The sequence below is a fragment of the Corvus brachyrhynchos genome, unplaced genomic scaffold (assembly GCF_000691975.1).
Source record: "Corvus brachyrhynchos isolate BGI_N302 unplaced genomic scaffold, ASM69197v1 scaffold115, whole genome shotgun sequence".
Taxonomy (NCBI): Eukaryota; Metazoa; Chordata; class Aves; order Passeriformes; family Corvidae; genus Corvus; species Corvus brachyrhynchos.
This window is the reverse complement of record NW_008239553.1, coordinates 883,834-907,525: the sequence shown is the minus strand read 5'-3', so window position 1 is coordinate 907,525 and position 23,692 is coordinate 883,834. Positions and strand designations below refer to the sequence as shown.

At 40.2% G+C, this 23,692-nt stretch overlaps 1 protein-coding gene across 3 annotated transcripts in view; it reads left to right on the top strand.

Moving 5' to 3' along the window:
• Window positions 1-53: 53 nt before the first annotated feature.
• The window catches only part of LRRC56 (leucine rich repeat containing 56), a 59,852-nt gene continuing 36,213 nt past the window's right edge, over window positions 54-23,692 (top strand). Inside the window, exons 1-4 of one of the 3 annotated variants that reach the window (XM_017742179.1) lie at window positions 54-221; window positions 1,229-1,367; window positions 10,832-10,935; window positions 20,519-20,606. In XM_017742179.1, coding sequence (XP_017597668.1) covers window positions 1,334-1,367; window positions 10,832-10,935; window positions 20,519-20,606 — 226 coding nt within the window. In that variant the 5' untranslated portion in view covers window positions 54-221; window positions 1,229-1,333. Of the gene's footprint in view, window positions 222-1,225; window positions 1,368-10,770; window positions 10,936-20,518; window positions 20,607-23,692 lie in introns of all 3 variants that reach the window. The other 2 variants (XM_017742177.1, XM_017742178.1) reach the window with 2 other exon arrangements.

Here is a 23,692-nt window from a genome sequence, read left to right as displayed (position 1 = left end):
GGGAGAGAGGGAGAGAGCGGTGGGAGGTGTGGGTGTGTGGTGGGCGTGGGGCTGAGTTCCCCTCCTTACCCTGGGCTTGTGCACCCGGCTTTAAGGGGCGTTGAAAAAAGGCCGTCGTGGTGACCACGGTGGTCGGTGTGGGACACGCTGGACTGGAGCGGGACATATTGACTGGTGTGGGACACCTCCAATGCATCCCAGAGTTTGAAGACCCCACCAAAGTACGTGCATCACTGTAGCAATCCAGCCAACGTGCAGGTGGAAAGCACCTGAGGTCTGAGACTGAAAGTCTCTGTTTATGTCAGTGTTGGCAATGAATCTGGGAGATGTAACAGCGTGTTTAAATTTTATGTTTTGGTGGAGTTCTAAGGAGAACAAAGTTGATGAATAAATAGTCCCGGGCAGGTGTATGTTGTAAAAGTATTCCCAGGTATATCACGCTGAGAGAACGTGGCTCCTCCGTGGTGCCTCCTCAGCTTCTCGTGAAGGGCTGAAGAGACTCACCAGTGCCAAGCTTATGGGCTTTAAGCTTTGTTCAGCTTCTTGCAGAAAGGGCTGAGGTGTGGTCCCTGTCCTGCTCATGACCACTCTGTGGTATGGAAAATGATTTGGAAATGAACTTGCTTTACCCACTCATAGTTTTTAGCAGTCAGTAATTAGTTAATTGGATATCTCCAGCTGTCCCTTTGTCCTGTCTGTGAGGCCTGTACTATCCTTGCTCTGCACCTGTCTTCTATAGCTATTGATTCCTGATATGAATGTTCCTGCTCACCTACTATTTTCCATTTTGACTGCTTTTACATAGCAACATTTTCTGACAACTGATACAGTGAAAGTATGCTAAATGTTGACATTAACCTTTTATCCCATGCTACCCCAATGGCAATGTTTTCTCTAACACAGAATCAACTTACTCCTACCAGGAAATCAGTGTTCTTTTTGTTCAGTAAAAAACTTTTTTTCCCCCAACTATGTAGATTCTTCTCTATCAAGTCCTTCACCTTCTCATGGTCTCTTTGGGAACTGTAATGAGTTACACTTTCATTAAGCTCTTCTAGGCTCCACTGCTTCGTGTCCTGTTCCACTTTTAAGCCCTATTGAACATGGACTTCTGCTGCTACAGTGAATAAAGTATTTCTTTTTATTAATTGTTAAATGCTCAGAATCTCTTGGGTTTGTTTTGGTTTTTGTTCTCTTGGATATTGTGTTCTTACTGTTGTTTTAGCAGGACATGGAACAATTAAATAACACTATGAGCACCTGTCAGTCAAGATAAATGAAGATAAGCAGCTGTGACTACTAAATTAAAATCTCTGTAGGAGAGGAATGGCAAATGATGCAGAACAGCAGTGGCATTGGAAGAAAAGGTAAAGTAATTTCAAATGTACAAATGACTGAAAATGTCTCAGAATTTTTTAAAATTACGCTCCCATTTAATGGCATTCTTTTTCTTCATGTTATTTTTTCTGGTTTCAATTCACCTAAAATTTTGGATTAAAACTGCAGTGTTCAGGCATGTCAGATTTCAGAGTTGCTGGCATTAACAGGTTTTGTTATGGAGGTTGTGGTGATTTTTTTTCCTGGACTTTGTGTTCTCTCTCTTGGCTTTACCACTGAGAATGACTATGCTCCTGGGGGTCTGACCTCTCAAGGGATTGATATATGGATACATCTACCCGTGAGCAGCTCAGTTTGCTATTTGTACACTGCTGTCAGTGAAAGAACAGGCTCTGCCCATGGCCTGGGATGCCATCAGCCTGTTCTTACACCATTCAAGGGACCTGATCCTATATAAAGCAGGGTGCTTATTTCATGTGAGACCAGATGTGAGTTTAGCACTGGACTGGAATGATATTATTGATGATGATGCATGTGCTTTTCTAACTGAAGTTCCTTAGGGTACACAGTTAAAGAAATCACATTTATCCTCAATGTTTGAAGTAGTATAAAAGTGCAGCAACATAGTAACATATCATATTTATACCATAAATCTGGGATCACTATGTTTGTTGCTAATGGGAATGGATGAATATTTATTTGTGAGGAATTATGAGGAGGTTATTTTTTTCAATTGGAAAATTCATGAGCTTTTCACAGAAATTAATTATTTAGATATATCTGCATAATTTTAGTTTGCTAAAATAATGGTTAGTGTTTTTATACTTTCTATGGAGTCACATGTGGGCTTGAAAAAAAATTGCAAGCAAAACCTATTTTATATCAGTAGGGTCACAAGTACTTGCTATAATACAAATCAGAAGACCAGACTTGCCATGGCAGATGCAATAAATACTAGTGTGTCTGCATTAAAAGGAAAAGACTGTGGACCCTGGCTAGTTCAAAGAAACATTATCTGATATTAAAAAAAAATAAATTCAGAAAGCACACGTTTCTTTGACTACAGCTTCTCACATCTGGAAGCAGTATTCAAAGTATAGCAAACTGTCTGTTTATCTTGCATATTTTACATCTTTAATTCTAAATTAATTTTTAGAACGGAGTCCTAAAACTACTTTGGTTTTCTTTTTTTCTGTTTTTTCAGTGTTCCTAACATACGTGGTGATTGGGCCTGGGTTTGCTTTATTTTAATGGAGTATCCACCCAAGTTCAAAGTGGGGAAAAGAAAAATATAGAATGAAGGGGCTTAAGTAAATTATTGTTACTTGGGAAAGAGCGTTCAGCTATTGTGTTTGTTATCTGAAAATATAATCTTGCAGCTGGTAAAACAGACAAACAGTGTTAAAACTTCTGAGAATAGGAATTAAAAACAGTGGAGGTTCATGTACTGTCTCTATGGCCATATCTTGAATCTTATGTGCAAAGTTGATCATCCTGGAGGGTAAATGGCAGAACTGAAATTCTTGCCATGAAATTCTTCAGAGAGAAGAGGAGATGAAATGAGATTATGCAAAAGAAAGCTATAACTTAAAGAATGGCATGGACAGTTGGATGTATCCTCCACAATTTTAACTGCTGTTGACCTAATTTCTAATTTTAGCCTCCAAGCAACCTATGCCTGTCTTCCACAATTTAAATAAATATAATGCAAAAATGCACTTTCTCAGTTTTTAAAACTGCTTCCTGATAAAATTTCTGTGTCTACTTTAGTCATTGGATGACTATTTGTCATGTCTAGAAACATGACAAATAATTGCTTCCCCATACACCTCCCCAGCTGTTGGACACAGCTCACCTTTTGGACTGGGAGATACTGATTGCCAGAAGTTACAGCAGCATGCCAGGGCAAGGATCACTTTGGACTACCTCTGCTCCTGATACTGTTCTGATACTGTTTCTAAAGGGTCTGTTTCTGACTACAGTAGTTAGCTGGAGATCTGCCTTGGCCCAGCAGGACAGTTATGATGCCGCCTCATCAGTAGCCCAAACTGATTTCTCAAGGTCCTTTTCACTGTGAGTCTTCTGCCCTTGCTGAAATTTTGGCAATGTCTGTTACTAAATAAGCTCCTGTGGCATCATCCACTGTTCACTATTTTTCTACAAGTTCATCTAGAACCTATCTCTTTTTATACAATCTGTCCCATGTGGGCAGCACACCGGAAATCAGAAACTTCCCAGCCGCTCTTCAAATGGCTTTGCAGGCCAGGAAGGAATCTCTTGCTTCAAATAGCTTAATTACCAAACAAAATGGACTGAAAATTGTTTGAGGACAACCAGAGTATGTTGAAACTCAGAAATGCCATATATGATGCATTTTCATCCTGCGTAGAAGTTTGTATTTCAAAAGGCTCATAAATGCAATGCAATAGTAGCTGGGAAAAAAAGGTCTGTTTTTTTTGTCCTTTTCTTAGCTGAAATCTGGAAATGCTGCTAAATGGTGGATACTTTAAAGTGCTGTGAAGACCAAAACCATAGAGTTTTTTTTCTCTGCAGCTTTGGACTGTCATTTAGTTCTGAGTCCATGGGTTAGAATATATTTGTTCATCTTGAAAAGATACTGATTCTTGCTTTGCTTACATCCTTTCTTAGTATGTCTAGTAACATGCCTAGCATCTGAATTTTTAAGTAAATGCTGAATTATGCCTTTTAAATGCAAGGAAGGTAAATACATCTTCCTGTGACATTTGCATTTAAGGCAGGATCTGTGTGTGTGACAAGCACAGATACGTTGATTCCTGCGTACCTTGTCATTAGCTATCCATGACAGGACCCCTGCATAAGGATGAGAGGATTTTAACTAGACCAGCCTCGTTTCTCCCTTGTTTAACATCTGGACACTGTTGGATAAAAGCTTGTGGCCATGGAGGGCCAAATCTGGTTTCCTGATCTCTGGCTACCTTGATAAAATGGTGAGGGACTTACTGTTATCTAGTCCACTGAAACAATCCTAAGTGCGTTTGGCAACCTGCTGAGAGTGAAGGCGTTGGTACCTTGGAGCTCTGTTTTTCCATAACCCTTGTTGTTCACCAGCTATCCCCACATCCTGCTCTCTGCTTTGCTTTTCTAGGGCTCATTGTGGGGACAGATAGCAGAAGAGTGTCTTGAGACATTTTCTTAACAGCAAGAAGTTCACCTGTATATGAAAAAAACCACTCAATCTGTAGCATCTTGCAGTTTCATCTAATGATTTAGATAATCCATACTCATCTATAGCCACTGTCTGGAGACTTGCACTGCAGAGAGAATCAATGATCATTTGTAGCCAGACAGAAATTACCACTGACCCCCTTCCACCACAGGACTCTAAAAACTAAAACCAATTGATTGGACTTCGGTTTATTTTTTCTTTGACATGTAATAGAACCATATAATAGAGAGTGATCTGCTTTTATATCATGCTATGAGGACATTTTGTTGAGCAATGCACTGAGAGCGAGCTGCAGGTTTGTCCCTGGCTGGGGAACGTGGTGGGAGCCCCAGGCAAGGGGCCCTGACCTGGTGCTGACCCTTTGCACCACAGAGGGCAGAGGGACCTGTGGCACCGGCCAGGTGACCGGGGACTTGGACACAGCAGGAGCCAAGGACTCAGCAGGGAGACCCCAGACTGTCACAGGCATGGAGGGTACAAACCCCAGGGATTCCTTTGTTGAGGGTCTGTCCCTAAAGGCACCAGCTCCAGCTGTTTCTGCATTACTGTGCCATGATTAAATTATTTTAAGGATCCAGACATCTGCTGTGGGAAACCCAGGGTTGGGCTGGCAAGGAAACCCTGTCTGATTGTGTGAGTGTGGAGTGTGCAGGGAGCCAAGAGGGGCACCTGTGGGATCACTGGAGCCACCCACTCTGAAGGGACTTTGGTCCTGGATGGTAAGAAGGGGAAGTTCCCTTAAAAATTTTGGCAAGCTAGCTCCAGAATTATTTAATATAGGGGTATTTCCAGCTCATATGATAAAACATTTTTCATCACCCTGCTCAGCAGCATCTCAGGGGGAAAGTCTTATATATGCAATTGTAATTATGAAATTAGTATATTTATATATCTACATGGAATCTGTAGATATACAAAGGATAAATGGATGACATTTAAAGGCATTGCCTTTTTATTATTACTGTTATGTTTTCAAAGAATATTAGACATCTTTTATCCCAATGGTGTCTGGGTTGGTAGCATGCATTTTTTTCTCTGGGATCACTGCTGCTTTGAGTGACAGCACAGTCTGAACTCAGCTCCATGCATGGGGGTATCACAAAGTCCAAAAAGCTCCCAAGAGCTTTTCCTGAGGAGTCTGTGGGACACAGATCCCAAGGCTCACCTGCCATGGTTGTGGTAATTATAGAGCAGGATTTATATGTAATAGCAAAGAACTGTCAGAACACTCTTACAGCTTTTGAAACCATAAATGAGGAAGGTAAACAAATGAGATAAGTCAGTACACTTGCTTTGTCTGCACATTCAGATGCTTGAACCAAGGCCTCAAATTGAACAGTTACCCAAAAATATCATTGTGAGCATTCGAGTCATTCAGTGTCTTTAAAGTCAGTGAATTTTTAATTATATCAAGTGGGATATTGTTATCTTAATATTTCAGCTTTCTCTTAAAAGCTTTTTTTCTTTAGTGGGGCACAGAAGCAGAATATTTATGAATGCTCTTTATAGTGTTTGCATGATCCCTTGATATTAATGTAGCATTACTGAAGTAGTTGTTACCTTGTTCTGCTTAACAAAACCGGAAGATTAAAATCAGACTGTTTAGTCATACACACACACACAAAAAAGTCATATTAATAACAGGACTGGTGTTTTATTTTTCAGCTTTCTAGAAGTTGCACCTGCTAAAATAGACTGATGTGTTGCAGGATGCTTTATATTACATGAATGTTGCAGGAACTGTTTTTGCCATTATGGGTGGATTATTGTAACAGTAGTTTCCTGATGACATCATAGTAAATTCCAGCTGCCCAAACAGTTATTTTCCAGATGAGGTTATCTGCAGTGCACTTGCACAAAATTACACTTTAAAAGGGCACTCATAGTTCCCTTGGGACTTGTAAACCAAACGTTTTGTCAAATCCGTAGTAAATACAGAATTCTTTGTTTTCGTTCTGTGTCAGTGGTAACAGTATGGGCACCACTGTAATTTGTGATTCTGAATTAAACAGACAAAAATTATATCACGCAAGACAAGAGAAATGGAAGTCTGCAGTGCAAGCTTCCTGTCATAGAGAGATGGATAGCACAGTGGTTCTCAAATGGGGTTTTTTTCTAGAGAAATTTTTGTCTGGTGACATACAGATAAGGGCTCAGAAGTTGCAGTACCCCCACTGAAATGTCACCTTTCCTGTCCAGTGAAGGCATGAGTAGCCACAGAGCAGGAGGGGATGCTGGTTGAGAAGCTGGACTAAGGCAGTAGAGATTCCATTTTGTATGGGATGTTAATATATAGAGGTATATGCCTTTTCTAGAGTAATTCTCGATTAATTGCTGTTGTTTGGGGATTTCTTTTGGTTTTAAACAGTAAGTTAATTGCTTGGACAAGCTCTTTAGGTAATGTTGTGAAGGCTGCATTAGAAATTATCATGCCTAGTCACACAATTCAGAGGTTCTTTCCTGGTCTTAAGAAGCTGTAATTAATATTGAATCAAACATTTGAATTTGAAATGTGTATTAATATATATTTAATGAAGAATACGCAATCCTATCTCTGACTCTTCGATAAATCTTGTAGCAGAAAAATAAAATCTTGGAGTCTTACCAGTTAGTCAGACCCTAAGAACATCAAATAACTGTTCTCTGCCAATTTCTTTCTAGCAAATTACGGTATTCTGAGGGGATTTTAAATAACATGTTGTTCCAAGGATCATTTAATTTTAATAATGGTCTTTATTACTGGTATTTATATATGTTGAAAATGTCCTGCAGTTTTTAATGAACTGTCAGAACATGTCTGTGAATTGAATAGCTTACCATGATCACACACACTTGCTTGGGTAAGGAGAGTGGCAGCAGTGGAGAAAGTTGGCAAATTAACTCTTTGTAGAATTCAGAATCTTCCATCTCACTGTTCTGGTCATTGATTTCGCCTGCACTCAATGATTATTTGCTTCTAGTTATCCACACACATAAGAGTCTGCCAAGTTAAGACTTCTGATGCAAATCCTGCAAAAGCTACTTTATTGGTTTCCTTCATTCTTTTATTCTTCTCATTGTTCACAGGCACTATAAAACTCCATTATTTCCCAGCCATTTTCTCTTCCCCTGACACACTCATGTGCTTACTGGCATTGCTCTGCTGTCCCACGGGATTCACTGCAGGTTTGTGCTAGGTGCAGTTACATAGATCCAATATATATCCAATGCAGCCATCTTCTCCATGAGGGAAATCTTCAGATTTGTGGATTTTCAGACCTCTTCAGTGACACCAAAAGTCTTTCCAGTCCCTGTAAGCTGTCCCACTGAAGCTAAAATTAGTTTGGGTCAGTGTTGGCTTGTCCTGTGCATTTGGCAGAGCCTTAGGTTTATCAGATGGACCTGATGAAAATGAGCAATGTGACTGCTGTGTCTCTAGGAGGACAAATTTTGTGCCAGGCCCCTTTCTTGCTCCTACACAGTGCTGGAGATTTCAGAGGTTCCTGGATTTTACAAAAGATTGGCACCTCACCACTAGAATTCCTGCACTCTTGATTTTTCTACAATCTCATTTTGAGCATGTTATTTTGATCCGTGTTCAGGAGGAGATTCTTTATTCCCTGGAGAAAGCTTTGAAGTGATAGAAACATGTAAAAAAATAGTTTTGCTTGCTGACAATAATTCAGCTTGATCCCAAACAATTTGTAATGAAAATACTTTTCTCCTCACTAATCCAATGTTACAATAATTACAAGAGCAGATCAATAGCAGGAAGTATAAAACAAAGTATTACTTCAGATATTAAGCCACAAATTGATCTCCCTGTCAAGCCTAAAGTAAATGCTGTATCAACATGTTTCAAAGATTTGAGGATGTTCTGAAATGTGGTGGTGATGGCCCAACAGAGGGAGAACAGTAATTTGTTTTATGCAAGCGTGTTAACACTTTGCAGCCCACATCCACAAAATCCTGCTCTTATCTCGTTATGTTTTGCACTCACACATTACATCAGTGTTCTCTGACTATTGCTCCACTTGGCTCTGATAACATATGTGATTATCTCTGGATAATAACAATCCTCACTTGAATTAGAAACAACCACCAGTAGTTGCACACAATCCAATACAAGTCTTGTGCAACTGGCAAAGGATTCCAGAATTTATGTGACAGATATTCTACTCCAAGTCAGGTATTGACCAAGGTAATTCCTTCTTAGGAAAATAATGACAACACCAGAAGATCTTCATCTCACAAAAGGTTCTTTAATTTTCTTGGATAACTGATGACTCTTGCAACTCTATCCTGGCTAAATCATACTGATCTGTTCTAAAGAAAGTAGAGGAAAAAAGTCTGAGAAATTCTAGAATTTGTTAGAAAAAAAACAGGTAAGAGAAATTTCTCTATTATAACTTTACTTGTAAAATGCAAGACACAGTGTTTTTGAGGTCTCTCTTCCCTCCTAATGGGCTGAAGTATGAAAGTTGTCCTTACACTACTGTAGGCATACTGAGGTTTTAGAGCTGCAAGTATCACTACTCAATTCACTTTATGGTGGTTCTGTTGTAAGCCAGTAAGAAAGTTTGAAAGGAGTTGTGTGACTCTGAAGAATTTGTGTTGAACATACTTCTTAGGCATTGAATATTCTGTAGCTTAGGTGTAGCACATTTGAGCAGTCAGCTTCTCCTGTAGGAGTGCTTGCCAGGTAGGTGCAGTGACCTGGAAAAAATAGGGTTTGCTTTCTATGGGCTTCTTCTGGCCTGATGAGTCTACAGAAGGAGCACTTAGGAATCAGAGGGTTTGGTTCTTCCCTTCCTAATGTAGGAGATTCTGCAGGAAGAGGTTTGGTGTGTCATCAAGTTTTTGTTGCTGTTTTTGTTTGGATAAGGGCTGCTATTTTTCCTGACAGTACTAAGTCCTTTGAATTTCCTTTTCTTGTGCAAGTGAAGAATTTTGACTGGACTTGAGTAGTCAGAGGAAGAAGTCTTTTTGATCCAAACCTCCCTCACCTTCTACCGAGTCAGTCCTCTCAAGTACAGATGATCAGCTGAGCAGCCAGAACTCCTATTTGTCCTAACAGAAGTTACTCTTGTGTTTAACTGTTTATTAGTATGAGGAGGAAGGAAAGTGGTAATTCTCAGGTCTTGGCCACCACTGATGCTTTGTCAGCCAGTTATGATTAGCTTGATCATTTAATTACTTTTCCAGCACTAAGAATAAATATTGCTTCACAGTGGAGAACAGAACAAAACTGCAGGTGTCCCTTCAGTAGAGCAAGACGGCTTTTCTCTAGTCTAGCCTTTTGTTGTTACAGCAGTGTTTCCAGCTGTGACACTTCCTTCTTGCCAAGTAGTAGTAAATAGCTGTATAAATCACAGTAATGCTTGTACCACTTGGGTACAGCAGATTGCTTTTTGACTCTAATGAGTGTACATATGCTTACTCTCATATTTCAAAGTTAATTGTTAATATTTCTGTGAAAGTGATATCTTTGAGAATTGAAGAATGACCACAATTGAAGTGCTTCGTCTTCAAATTTTGTATTTCATTTCACTTGAAGCATACACAGTTTTGTTTAAATTGTATTTTAAATTTATTTTTTCCAAGACTGTCTTCAAAACTAGAAGTCAGTAGTCATGGCCTGCCTAACCTACAGTCAGTAACAGTGCTGGGATGTTTGATTTAGGACAGCAAATACAGACAGGTTCTGTCCATGCTACCTGCAGGCAGAGCTCAGAATGCTAGAGAGAGGTGGTGGTGTGCCTTGGTACTGGCACTTACAGTCTGGAGTCCAGCAGAGTTTTGCTGAATGTTGTTCACGTTTCTCGAGAGGAGATGGGTAGGTGGGGAGCCTGTGTGGATGGGAAGCTCACTGACACTGGAGAAGGATGAGTGGAGTAGTGAGAAGGCTGGAAAGGACTAGTGCCCTGAGCTGTTTGTTCTTCACTTTCTTCTTTGTACAGAGCTATAGGTATGCCTGGCTTCTTCTATACCTGCGAACAATAGTTTGCTGTTAAAGCTTACACTCAAAGCTGAATGAGGTGTGGGACTTGGGTAGCTCTTGAGGGTGAAGAAAAGGAAGAATATATGTTATGTAATGCATGGCTTTGGGTTTGTGCTGATTAAAGAAACCTGCATCTCCATAGGCATTTTCTGTCTTGCAATAGGAGTCAAAATAGATTTTGCTGACAGGAAAATAATAAATATGGGTAGAAAAATCAGACTGCTTGTTACCCTTTTGTTCAAAGCATGTTGAGATGGACCTGAAGTTGAATCCTGACAGAGTTTCTCATCTGGGCTCATCTGCAGACCAGGAGACTGATTTGAATTGGCAAGGCAACCCAAATCCCATTCCACTGATTAAAGATGATGGAGAGCTGCTTCTGGATGAACATCTTTCCCCTAGGAAACTGGTGAGTAGACATCCAACTTTTTAATGAAGTGAAAGAGGAAAACTGGCATATACAGAGCTGTATTAACCTTCCAACTGCTATTGTACTGATTGTGGATTGTTGCCTCTCTGACATTCAGACTTCTGTGTAAAGTAGATTCTGTCTTATGAAGGTGTATCAAATGTTTGTCCTCCTTTCACCTTGTTTCATATCAAAAGTATTTCCAGCATGAATGTGGCTGTGTTTATTGCCAGGATTCTTGAAGCAGCGTGAAGAAAAGTACGGGTAGCATAATTATACTCTACACAGATCTCACTAATGCCATCTGGAGTACCTTGAATCTTAGCATTAGAAAAAGAATATACATTAACCTTGTTCTAGAGGTTGGAAATGTAACTTTAAAAGCACTTTTTTTTTTCTCTGAGGTAGTGAAATCCTCTGTCCTGCTAAGAAGCAAATTAAAATATTCTGCAAATGATAGAAATACTTTCTATATATGTCAAAGTAGGTGGAATTTCAAAGCATGTTTGAAAGCCCTATTCCTTTTAGACTGGGGGAAATGATTTTGGTGTGCAGCCTGTTGAAAGAGAGTAACATGCTGATATCTTCATGAAAGAATTCACTTTGTGAAAGAATACTTGGTTGCACACAGTATTGTACTTGCTCAAGACTAATTAAGGTTGAAATCCTGTGGGATGTGCAGGAGCTGACCAAACTACGTCACTTTTCCATGCTAAAGGAAGGGAGAGTTGAGAGCAGAACTTGAGGAGAGAGGCTTTCTGTGTTGCAGACCTACAAAAAAAATCTCTTCCACTGGGGAGCATTTGTGAAAGAAGATGGGGCTGCCAAGGCTGTGGTTCCTGTGCTCCCAACAGACAGGGTGGTGATCACAGTGTCTATAATCCTGCGTGTATCCACTGCGCCAGTGCAGCTTCCGCAGGGAGCGTATTCCAGTCGCAGGTTTACACCACTCCCTAGGCACTCCCTAACTACATTCCATTCACCATTTTGGCCATGTGCTGTAGATTAGAACTATTGTTCCCTTATTAGCCAGGTCTTTTAGTATTTATAAAATGGTTGGAGGTGCAAAAATCCCTTCCTGCAGAGTGGATATATTAAGCATTCTGGAGAAAAATTGCTACATGGTTGTGTGGTCTATGCCATTCACTTTCCTTTGGCTCATGAGAATCTCCAACTACTTCTTGGTCTTTGTTTAAAACCTGGCATAGAATTTGACCAGTCTAATGTGTTTGTGGCCCACAATACCCTGTATAAATCCCATGGGAGCCTCTCAGGTTCGTCTGTATTGTTAGGACATGAACCAAAGCTCATTAAAGTAACCAAAATGGCTGCCCTCTGATTCAACCAACTCTGAATGAAACCCTTAGGAAACTCTTTCTTTGGCATGAAGTTCTCTTTCTCTGCTGCTTTAGTTCACAGCAAATTGTAAGCAGAAAAGTGTGTATAAGGCAATGTTACCCACATCCCATGAAGTTGCTGTTTATTATTGTGTAATTTTTAAAAAATGCAGGTAAGAAGTTAAATAATTGAGTTTTGCCTTTTTTGAGATTCTGGGTTTTAACATTTGTGAGGAATCTCATTTCAAAGATTCTTTTAAATGGAGTACACTGTCCTGCTAATTTTTCTGGACACAGTTATTTCCTGCCCTGGAACCTGACATTTGTGTTGGCATAGCTGGGATACTTCCTGCTCAGAGGAAAAACTACATGACATTGTCAAGGAAACATTTACAGTGTTTATAGCTTGTTTTAATGACATACCCTGTCTATCTATTCTCTGACCTTTATGTTGATCAAATGGAAACCACTGCTGCCATAAATTTACTTCTTCTGGATTTGCAAATGTTCAGAATGTTCAAACATTTAATATGAAACAAGTTTTCACATGCATAATTCTTTAAGGACCCACATGCCATTGACAGTCAAATGGTTTGAAAGGTTGTCTTGCTTAAATCAATACAGCTGCAGTATCTTTTTGATTGTCTTATTGTTGTGAATATTTTAGGAGTTATTGATTGTATCTGTTGAAGTGCTCTGAGAAGGAAACTAACAGTCTTAAAATACAGGCTCTTTAAAGGAAAATTGTTTTACATTCAAATAAGAGCATGGGCCACACTTCTGCAGTGTTGTGTAGGAAATTTTTTGGACACCTTAGGGATGTTCCTGAGGAAGGTTTTTGTTCTGAGATACATACTCGGCTTTACTCCTTGCACTAGCAATGGTCTGTCTTGTACCAGTTCAGTTGGAGTCTGGGGAAGCTGCAAAGTGTAGTTGTGCAGAGTCTGTGAAGATTGGGCACACTGAACTGCAGCCTCATTTCTGCCTGCACATTTGACTCATTTTGCCCTTTTTCCAGGGGGATGGCTGTCTATTTTATAGTGAAACCATTAGCAGTCTCCATTAGCAGTCCACATTATTAAGAACTCTCTAAAACTTGTGACACTTGTGTTCCTTCACTTTTTTATCCACTTGCTGCATTGTTTTCCTCCAAAGAGAGGAAAGTTTGGCTTAGAGCGATTTTTTTTTTTTCTCTTTTTTTTTTTTCCCTTTTTGCCTTCTTGGACAGTGTAGAACAAAAGACAACTTCTACAAAACCACTGGACTTGTGCCCATTTTCTTCCTCTCCTTAGTGGATCCCCTCACTTAGACTTTATGCTCATTCACCACAGAGTTTGTGGTCTTCTGTAGCCTTGTTTCAGCGTAACGTTCACTTCAAATCCTGTATGATTCTGTATTTCCATTATGTTAATCACATCTTCTAGTTTCTGCTTGCTGCCAGCTCTCTTGCTGCACTATTGTGTAACATCCTTTTATATTTGAATGTTCTTCATCCAAGCTACAGGTCAAACTCTTTTGATGCAAGGGTTGGTATCATTAGATATCATTTTTATTCTTTTTGCTAGTATCAATATAAATTTTCTGGTGTACTCTTTAATCTTCCTCTATATGAATAGGTACTCTTGTTTTTCCATTTGTACCTGTCCTATTAATATTTCCAGCTTTTTATTTCCCTAGTTATTTTCCTGTTAATATTTCCCCGCTCTGCCCATCCTTATGTATGGTTGTCAGATATTGCAGAATACCAGGGTGAGCAAATTCTCACTTTTTTCTGAAAACTGGCTAACAATGGGCCATTAATTTTTAACTCTGTTAGGGCTGTGACACAGATTTTTCATTAAACTTGGAGAAACTGAAATTAAGGGTGCCACCTGTCTTTAATCACATTTTTATTTTGTTCTATCAACCCCCATTCTCTCCCTGCTGTTTGCAAAGGATCTTTTCCTGACTTCCGCTAAAAGCATTCCACTTCTCAGAAGAAACTCATTTTACAAGGTCAAATGATCTTCCAGACATTGTCACATTATAAAACCCAATCACGTTTGTGTGTGATCTTTTGAGAAGAAAGGAAGTATTCTCTAATTTAGCTTTTTATTGATCCTGCTCCAACTAATCATGTTTTCCAAACTCAGGAACACGTGTTCGGAAGTGGTGTTTAGTTTTGTTGCTCAGGAGGTTAGAGTGTATTTCATATGGTATGCACTCATCCTCACAGGAAAAAGAAAATGTTGGAGGGTCCTGGAACAAAGATTGGATTCTTGCTGAAATGGCTCAATTGTTTCCTTTTTTCTTTTGCAGAAGTTTTCCTCACAGTTGTAAGATAAATGGACTTGAGAGAAAAACTGGACCTCAAGAAAGTGCAGAACCTTGATAAATTAGGTAGAGTAAGGGAATGGAAGTAATGTTCACTTCAAATCCTGTATGTTTCCTGTATGACTGAATTTGGATCTGCTGAATTCTTCATTAGAAATATATAATAATTATTTTCTGAAGTTTGAGGGATCCTCTGGAGGCCTGCCAGTTTGATCTTCTGCTCCAAGCGTAGCTAGTTTCAAAGTTAGATCAGATCGCTCGAGGTAGCGGATAGTGGAGGTAATACTGTGAACTGGAAAGAAATTACAAAGCCTCCTTTAGTTGCAGAGCTTTCCTTTTTCATATGTTCTTCTCCTAACACTAATACCTTTACAGTAGTGAAGGCTTGCAGTTGTTAAATTAGTGTTCATCTGTTGTATTAGTGTTCATCCTGCTAGTTAGGCATCTGATGTTTTACATTCAAATTTTCACATCAGGAAGCTTTATACTTACATGCATGCACACGCATATGCCTGCTTTTATATGGAAAAACCCAGATATTCATTGACTTACAGCCACCAGTGCTTCAGTAACATAAAATGACATTACAGTCTTGACTTTTCCGTGTTCAGAGACACAATCTTGAGCAATGATTGTAGCTACTGTCTGCACACCTAATTCCGAGATAGGAAAAAGAATTAATGTTGGGGTATAACTTTTTTTATATCTCTGTGAGGGAAAGTAAATCCTTAAAACAAATCTAAGCAAAAACTGAGGTAAGAATGTCTATTATCCTGTCCACTCCTGACCTGTGTGTTGACATGTAGCTGAAACTGAGTTTTTTTCCTCCTACAGAAATAGTAAAGGCTATTTCTGGGAGATCAGTAAATCTCCCATCTCATTTCTGGTGCCCTACATGCCCTATGAAGTTTGCAATAGTTAGATTTCCCAGCAATTTGCAATATCAGACCCTTAATACTGGTTTTCAAAAGGTGTCAGAACTGTGAATCCCCAGCATGAGTCAGTGAGACAGCAAGACTAGGCAAGGGCCTGTCCATGTGCATCTGCTGGCATGACTTGGGGGCTTCAGCACAAGAATAAAGACATCTTCACTCATGCATCCACCACTACTTAAATTTCATGTTTACTGCCCTCATCTACACTTCCCATATAAGCCAAGAAAATCTCTTTTCATACCACCTAGCTAATCTCTTCATCTGAGCTGAGAGAAGAATGTATTTATATATGCAGAAAGTAGTGAAATACAGCTAAATATTTTAATTATGGGCATCTCCAGCATTTAGCCCTTTTGAAAGGAAGTTTGCATGTGGGACCGCAGAGAAGTTCTGTTCCCTTTCATTGAAAATTCCTTGGCTTACAATCACTTAAGGCCTATTAATTTGCTAATACTTCCCTTCTTAGAAGAAATATTTTGTCATGCTTTTAGCAACTTCTTTTGTGTGTGTGTGAAGGAGAGATTATAGTTGAGTTGGGAATTTGAAAAAAAAAAGCAATAAACACATGAATGGACATGAATCTAGAATTTGCATACAGGTGTAGTATTCAAAGAGAACAAGCTCACCACTCAGGAATTCCTGTCTTAGCCAAATTAACCAGGATCAGCAAAATAAATGCACAGCTGGAAATATTTCTCTGACAGCTGCACGCAACTTGTTCTCCAGCAACATGCCTCCTTTTCTTAGAGTGTGTGAAAAATTTAGGGAAGAGAGAAGATGTCAGTTGTATACGCCGGTTTTGGCTGAACAGTTATTATTTACCAATTAAGGAATTTACAGATAGTTGCAAGTGGGACTTGAACTGGATTTCCCAGCATCACCAGGTGACTGCTTTGCCACTTGGGAAGCTCTGCAAGCACAGAAGTATTTCTCAGTTGCAAATTTTTACGGAATGCTTACTGGCTTTTCTTGTCAGTCAGAGGAGAAGCTTTCCAAACCGGTGCGCAGTCCCCAACTGGCCAGACATTTGGCCAGACACTTTGTGTGGTGGGAATGGTTTGTGAGACATCATGGACTTGCTTCTTAAAATACTGGCTAAATCATTTACCAACAGCTTCTGCATAATATGAAAAATAGTTTTATTCCTATTTTGAAGAAGGTAAAAAAATGTGAAGTGAACTTTATTTGTCTTTGTTTTACTTACCCTGTATTCAAAGTATCTTCAAAGACTTGTGCAGTGCTTTACCATGGAAATGTGTGCTTTCAAATAAACAAATTTACAGTGGAGTGTAAAACTGCTGCTAAGAATCAACCTTTCATGCCACCTTCTTGAACATCACTTTCCAGAAAGATTTTGATGTTTAATTCTTTAGAAAACATCCCCCTTCTCTGTCTAACTGGTACCTACCTTGCAGGGCTGCAGATGGGTGGCAAGCAGAGTCCTCTCTGAACAACAATCAGCCTAGAATTGTATTGGTTTTTTCAAGGTATCTTTGATCTAAGATAACTGTGAATATATCCAACTCTTGGCCTAGAACAGATCCTTGGTCCCTTTTTGTTTGCCCTACATGGAGGCTGAGCAGCTGGAAACAGCCAAAGAAACACCTAGGTGGTAAACACCTTCATGTCTGTAAGCATTCCTGAGGCACAGGCTGAGACATTCTGTCCCTGGCTGTAAGAACAGCCCATCAAGCTACGGGCAGGCAGTCATTACCTGAAGCCACAGTGGGACACCTCTGAATTAGGGCAGGAGCCTGTCCTAGACCTGGGATGGCCCTAGGAATGAAGAGACACAGAGCACTGTAGCATCACATGGTGCCAGACATCTGTCTCTCCAAGCTGATGACCCCTTCAGTGTGCTGGGTCATGATTGTTTTTTTTATCTCTTGCAGCAAAATTCTTCCTAAATATTGCTCCTTTCAAATTTTGATGAAGGTTTCCATGACATTAAACAACAGTATAAAAAGAAAATCCTGCTAAATATGTTTCATCTTTGCTTAAATATTTCCACGTCCTTCCCTGGTGTCAGAATTTTAGCTGTGACATGAGAAGTATCACACTTGCAGGTGCACCAGCATGCCAGGAATGGTGTCTGGAGGGTAGTAATGTACTAACTATCTTCCACAGGAACCATTCCCCACGTTTCCTTCTTTTGAGCTGCTGCCCTGGCCTTTGCTTGCTGACTTGCTTGCAATCAACACCTGGGGTCTCAGTGCTTTAGTGCCTTTAAATGAGCACATATCCTCCACCCAAGAGCATTTCTTGTTTCCTTCGTGTACTACACTAACTTGTGCATCCCACAGCAAATTGGTTTCAAGCTGTCCCAGCATCTCCTCACCATCAGCAGATGGAAGGACAGTGATTTTCAGATACTCTTGGAAACGCGGAACAGGGAGGTGGGCACCGAGAATACATGGAGTTTGTTGCATCTGGTTAGCACATGCTTCAAGGCAGCTATCTATAGTTCAAAGAGCTGGTGATGACAGCCAATAACCCTTTCCAGCACTGGAGTCACAGTTCTGCCTATTGCAGTACAAAAATATGGGTGCACTAAGCAGCTCATCTCTCAGACAGTGGAAAAGGTACAAATAGTGGGTCAAGAAGAGGAAAAGGAGGGCAAAGAATGACACTGGTAATCCCTGGTATGAGAAAAAGGGATAGGGAACCCTAGAGAAGGAGATAATACAACTTCATGCAGGTTTCATGCTTGGATTTTGAAAAATAACATCAGGGAGCAGAGCTGTGAAGGGAGGCTTGCTGGAATACAGCAGGGGAAGGACAGCATGCAGGCAACTTGCAGACAAAAAAAAGGAGGAAAGGACAAAATAAGGAGCAAAGGCTCCTTGGGGTATCAGCACCTTCTGCTACTCAACTGACAGAGTGTGTGACCCTAAGCTTATTACTTGTTCTGAGGCTTCCTCCTGTTCTGATGTAGGCTCTTAAAAGTATTTTGATGGGGAGCAGGGAGGTATTTTTCAGAAGCTTCTTCCTTTAATGGCAGTGAGCTTGCATCCGAATCCAGCGATCCGAGTGCATGGTTTTATGCCAGGACATCAGCTAGCTCTCGTTTCACACATAATCTCGTGCTATGTGACAGACAGTGTCATCTGCTGAAAAGGGTTACTGCAAAATGTGTCTTGCCATCAGGGATCTTGTGTTCACTTGGAGGGAGAAAGCTGTAGTTGATAAGCTTGCTGCCTTTGCAGGAGCAAAACACATTTTGTGGTGGCTGCATGTGGGGACAGAGTCTAGAAGCTTTCTTATGTTCAGCCTGCTTAAAATCACAGTTTAAAAAAATAAGATTAAAAATAATTTTAAACATAATGTTTTAAAAGTAGGTCAAAAGCAGTCGAAGATATTGGGTAATTTTGTTTCTTAGGAGTACAAGTCAGGACCTTATAAAGGGGACAGTTTTTCAAAAAGGAATGCTCAGCTTTTTCTGGAAACCATGTCCTTTTAAATTGCCATCTCAGTTACACTCAGACTGTTTTTGGTCCTTTGTAAGAGGATGTGGAACCATCAGAGGAAGTTGCAGCCCTTGTGCACTTTCCTTTAAAAATGAACTGGATATTCTCGTGGTTATTTTTTCTTCCCAAAACTCATAAGCAGAGGTCGTCCTACACATTCCCTTCTAATGAATAAGTTCTCCCTTATTTAAAAAACCTAAAGAATGTTGTAGCTTTTTAATAGTGAGAAAATTTGTCTTCTGTACATGGAGATTACTGAATGACTTTCTGCCTTCACCTTTAGTAAAGGCCCAAAAGGTTGGTGACAATACTTTCAACCCATGCTCTTGGTTGCATCATTGAGGAGGGAACTCTGATTTCTTTGAAGTGTATGTGTTCAGCCCACATCCTAACTCTTTTGACACAGAAAGGTGAAAATTTAGAAATTCTTCACTATGTATAACATCAACTATTTCAGGCAGTTATTGTGACAAATAAACCTTGCTTCTCATTTCTCAAGGATTGTTTCAGACTCTTCCATGAACCACTTACCCATCAGGAAGAAAGGATACTGTTCTTCTGGTTGAATTCATGCAACTAAGCTGATGCAAAGGAGGTGGTGGGATATGTACCCTGAATGAGGGGAACTGGGGGGAGAGAAGCTGGATCATAGCTGGAAGAAATAGGGAATGAGAGCAGCAGTAATGTGAGATTGCTTCAGCTCCTTGTGGAATTGCAGCCTGGCATCTTAGGATTTCGCAGCCCTGCTTTGGTTTTCACTGGCAGTCATAGAGCTTCCCTCTCCCCTCTGTGTATAGTTTCTGCTTGTTTTGTTCCTCCTGCTTACTTCTGCCAAGGCAAAATGTACATGTACGTATCAACATAGACTTTGGGATATTAGGAAAGATTAGGAAAGAGTCTGCATTCACACACACATCCTTGCTTAATGCAGTGGTTCATCCAATTACTACAATTTTGTAAAAATAACAAAGGATTTTGAGGGCCTCTATTTGCATTGCCTAGATACTTTCAAAGGAATTAATAATTCTTGTAATTAGTGTAGTCTGCTTTCAGAAAAGTGAGCTGCTTGAGCTAAAATCATGTTTCCTTTTATTGTTTTGGGTTAAAAGATAAACTGTGTGTTTTGTTGAGTTTTACTACCTAGCACCTTTTGAATTACCAGTGATGCTTACGGTTAACACTTTCTGTCTGCTGAGGATTAGTGCAAGACTTGTGCAAATCTTAAAGCATGGACGTACTGTTTAAATGAATCTAGCTGGCATGTAGGTCTGTTGTAGGTCTGAGGAATGTAACCCTCAGCCTTGACTCTTCCAGCAATGTATAAGTTTTGGGAGACTAGAATATTTTGGGGCTACAAGGAAGACAGGTCTTTGAACACTAAATTAATTTCAATATGATTTTACATCTAGCCACAGTGACCTGAAATATATGTTGACAAAACAGTAGTTGAAAGTCTTTCTACACCTTTTTGCTGCTGCAACATCTGGTTTATTGCATGAGAGTACACATATATTTCTGCTTATCTTTACAGCAAATTTTGGCAGGGGTAGATGATCTGCAGCAGGTGAAGGCCCTAGAGATGCGAGTAGACACCAGAGAGATCAGCTTGGGGAACTTCGGTAAGAAAATACCTTATTTTCTGCTCACCATTTTGAATTTTCCTTTATCATGTCTTGACTGGGGACTCACTAACCAGCCAGTGAAAAGTACTGTCCTTCTCAAGAGTTCTTGAAACAAGATCTCCCTGGTGTACTTCACACTCTTTGATCTCTGTCTTCTAGTGTGAGGCCCTGAATAGGACTGGAAACTCTGGCAATGGGATGAGTGACACGACTTCTGTCTAAAGCCAATTAGTTTGAACAAATTTTTCTTGTATGATATGCTAGACAAGAGCATTTACTCTTGTCTCTAGCAAAACAGGAGCCAAAGGTCAGCTCCTCTCCACTGTGAGATTTCCCTGTGACTGAAGAATTGCCAGTGGTATCAGGTGACCTGTGCTTCCAGCAGCCTATCTTTGCACCCTGTACAGCCTCACTGAGCTGTGCTGGAAAATGAGCTGGAGGCAGGTCCTGTAGATACATCATTTTGATGAGCCCCAAACAGTCCTAACACTTGTCATTCATTTTTATATCATCATCACTGCACCAGGGAAGTGAGAAGTACCAAAGGAATTCCCTCTGTCGCAGAGTTAACACTGAGAATATAAAGCCTTCCTTTTTTTTTCCAGTACTCGCAGTCATTTTCTGTCATGTGGATTCCTACCACACCCAAGTCCATCTTGTGCTACAGTGAAGCTGCGTAACTACTGCAGGGTAATATTTTCTGTGCTAAAAAGGAGTCCTGTCCCCAAAACTGTGTGCTGGTGTTTTCAGTCAGGCAGTTAATTTTTCATATGCAAATTACTCTAATGTAACAGCTGATTAGCTTTAATGGGTCTTTTGATGTCTATTTGTCAGGAATGTTTGAGCAAGAACAGTGAAGGGGGCTTTTGTTTTGTATTATATAGCCCCTTTGTATTGGTTATTCTGTTTATTTCATGAGTAAGTCTCTTTCTCATAGTCACTTGATAATTTAAGGTAAATTACATCCGTTTCTTTCAGAGATCGTAATCTATTCAATCATGTTTCCTCCAGTTGATAAAGAAATCTCATTATGCCATTTCTATAATGCTCAAAAGTGGTGCTTCCATTCCTATGCCATTTTACATTAGCTGTGACAAGCTAGCAAAATGTTTCACCTTCATCACTCTCTACTTCCCTTTCCTTTCCATTACTGGAATAAATCTCTTTCTCCTCTCCATGGTTAGCCTTTTGCAACCTTTACAGAATACAAAATACAGAACACTATGTCCATGATGCAAGTAATTTCCATCTTGTTTATATCCCACTGTTCACACTGAGAGTTGGCCCTTGAGGGCCATAAAAACCAGCACCTGCAGGTCCCCAGTGCTTTTGAGAATAACAGAACATCAAGATCATTCTGAATTTTCTTCTGGGTAATTTTAAGGTGCGTTTCTGAGTTTCCTTCCTGTGAAAATCTCTTTGCAAATGTCAGCAGGTGGCTAGGGCAGAAAGTTTGCTTCAGTTTCTTCCCATTTTTTTTCAGATGGCAGATGATTTTTAGGCACATGGAGTAACGCCTAAATTTTTAGGGGTTTTGCAGAGCAGTTTGCACCTCCACTGTGAATGGTGCAAGCAAGATTGCTGTTGAAGGTGTTGGGCTCATTGCCTGCTCCCTGTTGGCTGCCTGCCCCTGGAGCTGTACTTCTGATGTGGTCTGTGGTCACAGGGGTCTGGAGAAATAGCCTGAGGAAGAGATGGGTAAGAACCAGACCAGCTGGAATGACACACGTTCCAGTGTGACAGGACATAAAGTTTTCCCCCTATTAGGGTAGTCAAGCAATAGGAGTATCCAGAGAGATTTGGAGACTTCATCCTGGTAGGTTTTCAAGTGGGTGAAGATCTGAGCACCCTGGTCTGATCTCATAGACAACCTGGCTCTGAGCAGGATGCTGGGCTTGAGACCTCTGACTGTCCCCTCCAGCCTGGACTGCTCTGTAATTTGGTGTTTCTTTCACATTTCAAAGTGGGCTAATAAGCCTTCTGTACACATATTAAACCACATCACCTTGCTTTCACTGTATTCCTTGGTTGTGGAAGGTGGTTAAGAGCATCTTTATCATCAGCAAATTGTTTGGATGATCAGTCCACACTCAGTAAACAATATTGTTTTGACTGGTTTTATGTGTAAAGATAAAATAGGCCGTGCAAGCTCTTAAATGGCCAGGTGGAAGTGTTAAAAGCTACAAGACCGCACATAACTCTGAGTCACCTGGAACCTTACAGCACTCGAATCCCAAATTTACACCACAGTTTCCACTTGAGAAACTTTTCAAGATTCACAGCCTGTGTTACAGACTGTAACACAAACACTCAGGGCCTAAAGATTGCTAGAGTAATTCAAAACTTGTTGCTTGATGTTTTTCTTGAGACCATTCCACTTTGGGGTGTGCTCAGCTTTAAAGCACCATCCTGTTAGCCTTGCCCAGTTTGTCAGGTCTGCCTCTGCAAAATGGCATGACCTGGTGGAGAGGAAGAGTTATTTTTCTTAGGGGCAAGGTCTGGGATAAAACATAGAAAGACTGATTTTGAAATATTTTCATGTGATCAGTTTTAAAATAAAGGAAAGGCTTCATGCCAGAGCTTAAATCTGAATCTTTGCAGGACTTGGGGTAATTGCTGAATTCTCTAGCTGTTTTCAGTGCACCTTGCTGGGTGACAGATGAAACACTGGCAGCTTTGCATATCTTGGAGTTGGTTTCTGTGCTCTTCAGTTGCATGTAGACCTCAGTTCATATTCAAACAGAGGGACTATTTCCTTTTCATTAGATTATCCCTTCAGTTTTGACTGCTGACAGGTATGGAATTGCATTCATGACCGGCTCATAGAAATTCCTGTTGAAAATAATGGTGGGATAGAGTAATTTAAGATACTACATAGTCCTCTTATTTCTAAGTAATTTTAATAGCTCCAAATCAAGTTACCCACAGTGCTGTTCGCTGGTCCTTATTGAATTGTTGCCTGCTGGTGGCCAGACTAAGTTGATTACATGTCTGGAGACTGCCACTTCCCTTGCACATGTTTTATCAAGGCAAAGCTCTGCCAGGGGTTCAGAAGTAGCCATGTGCTATTTCTCACACAGGGT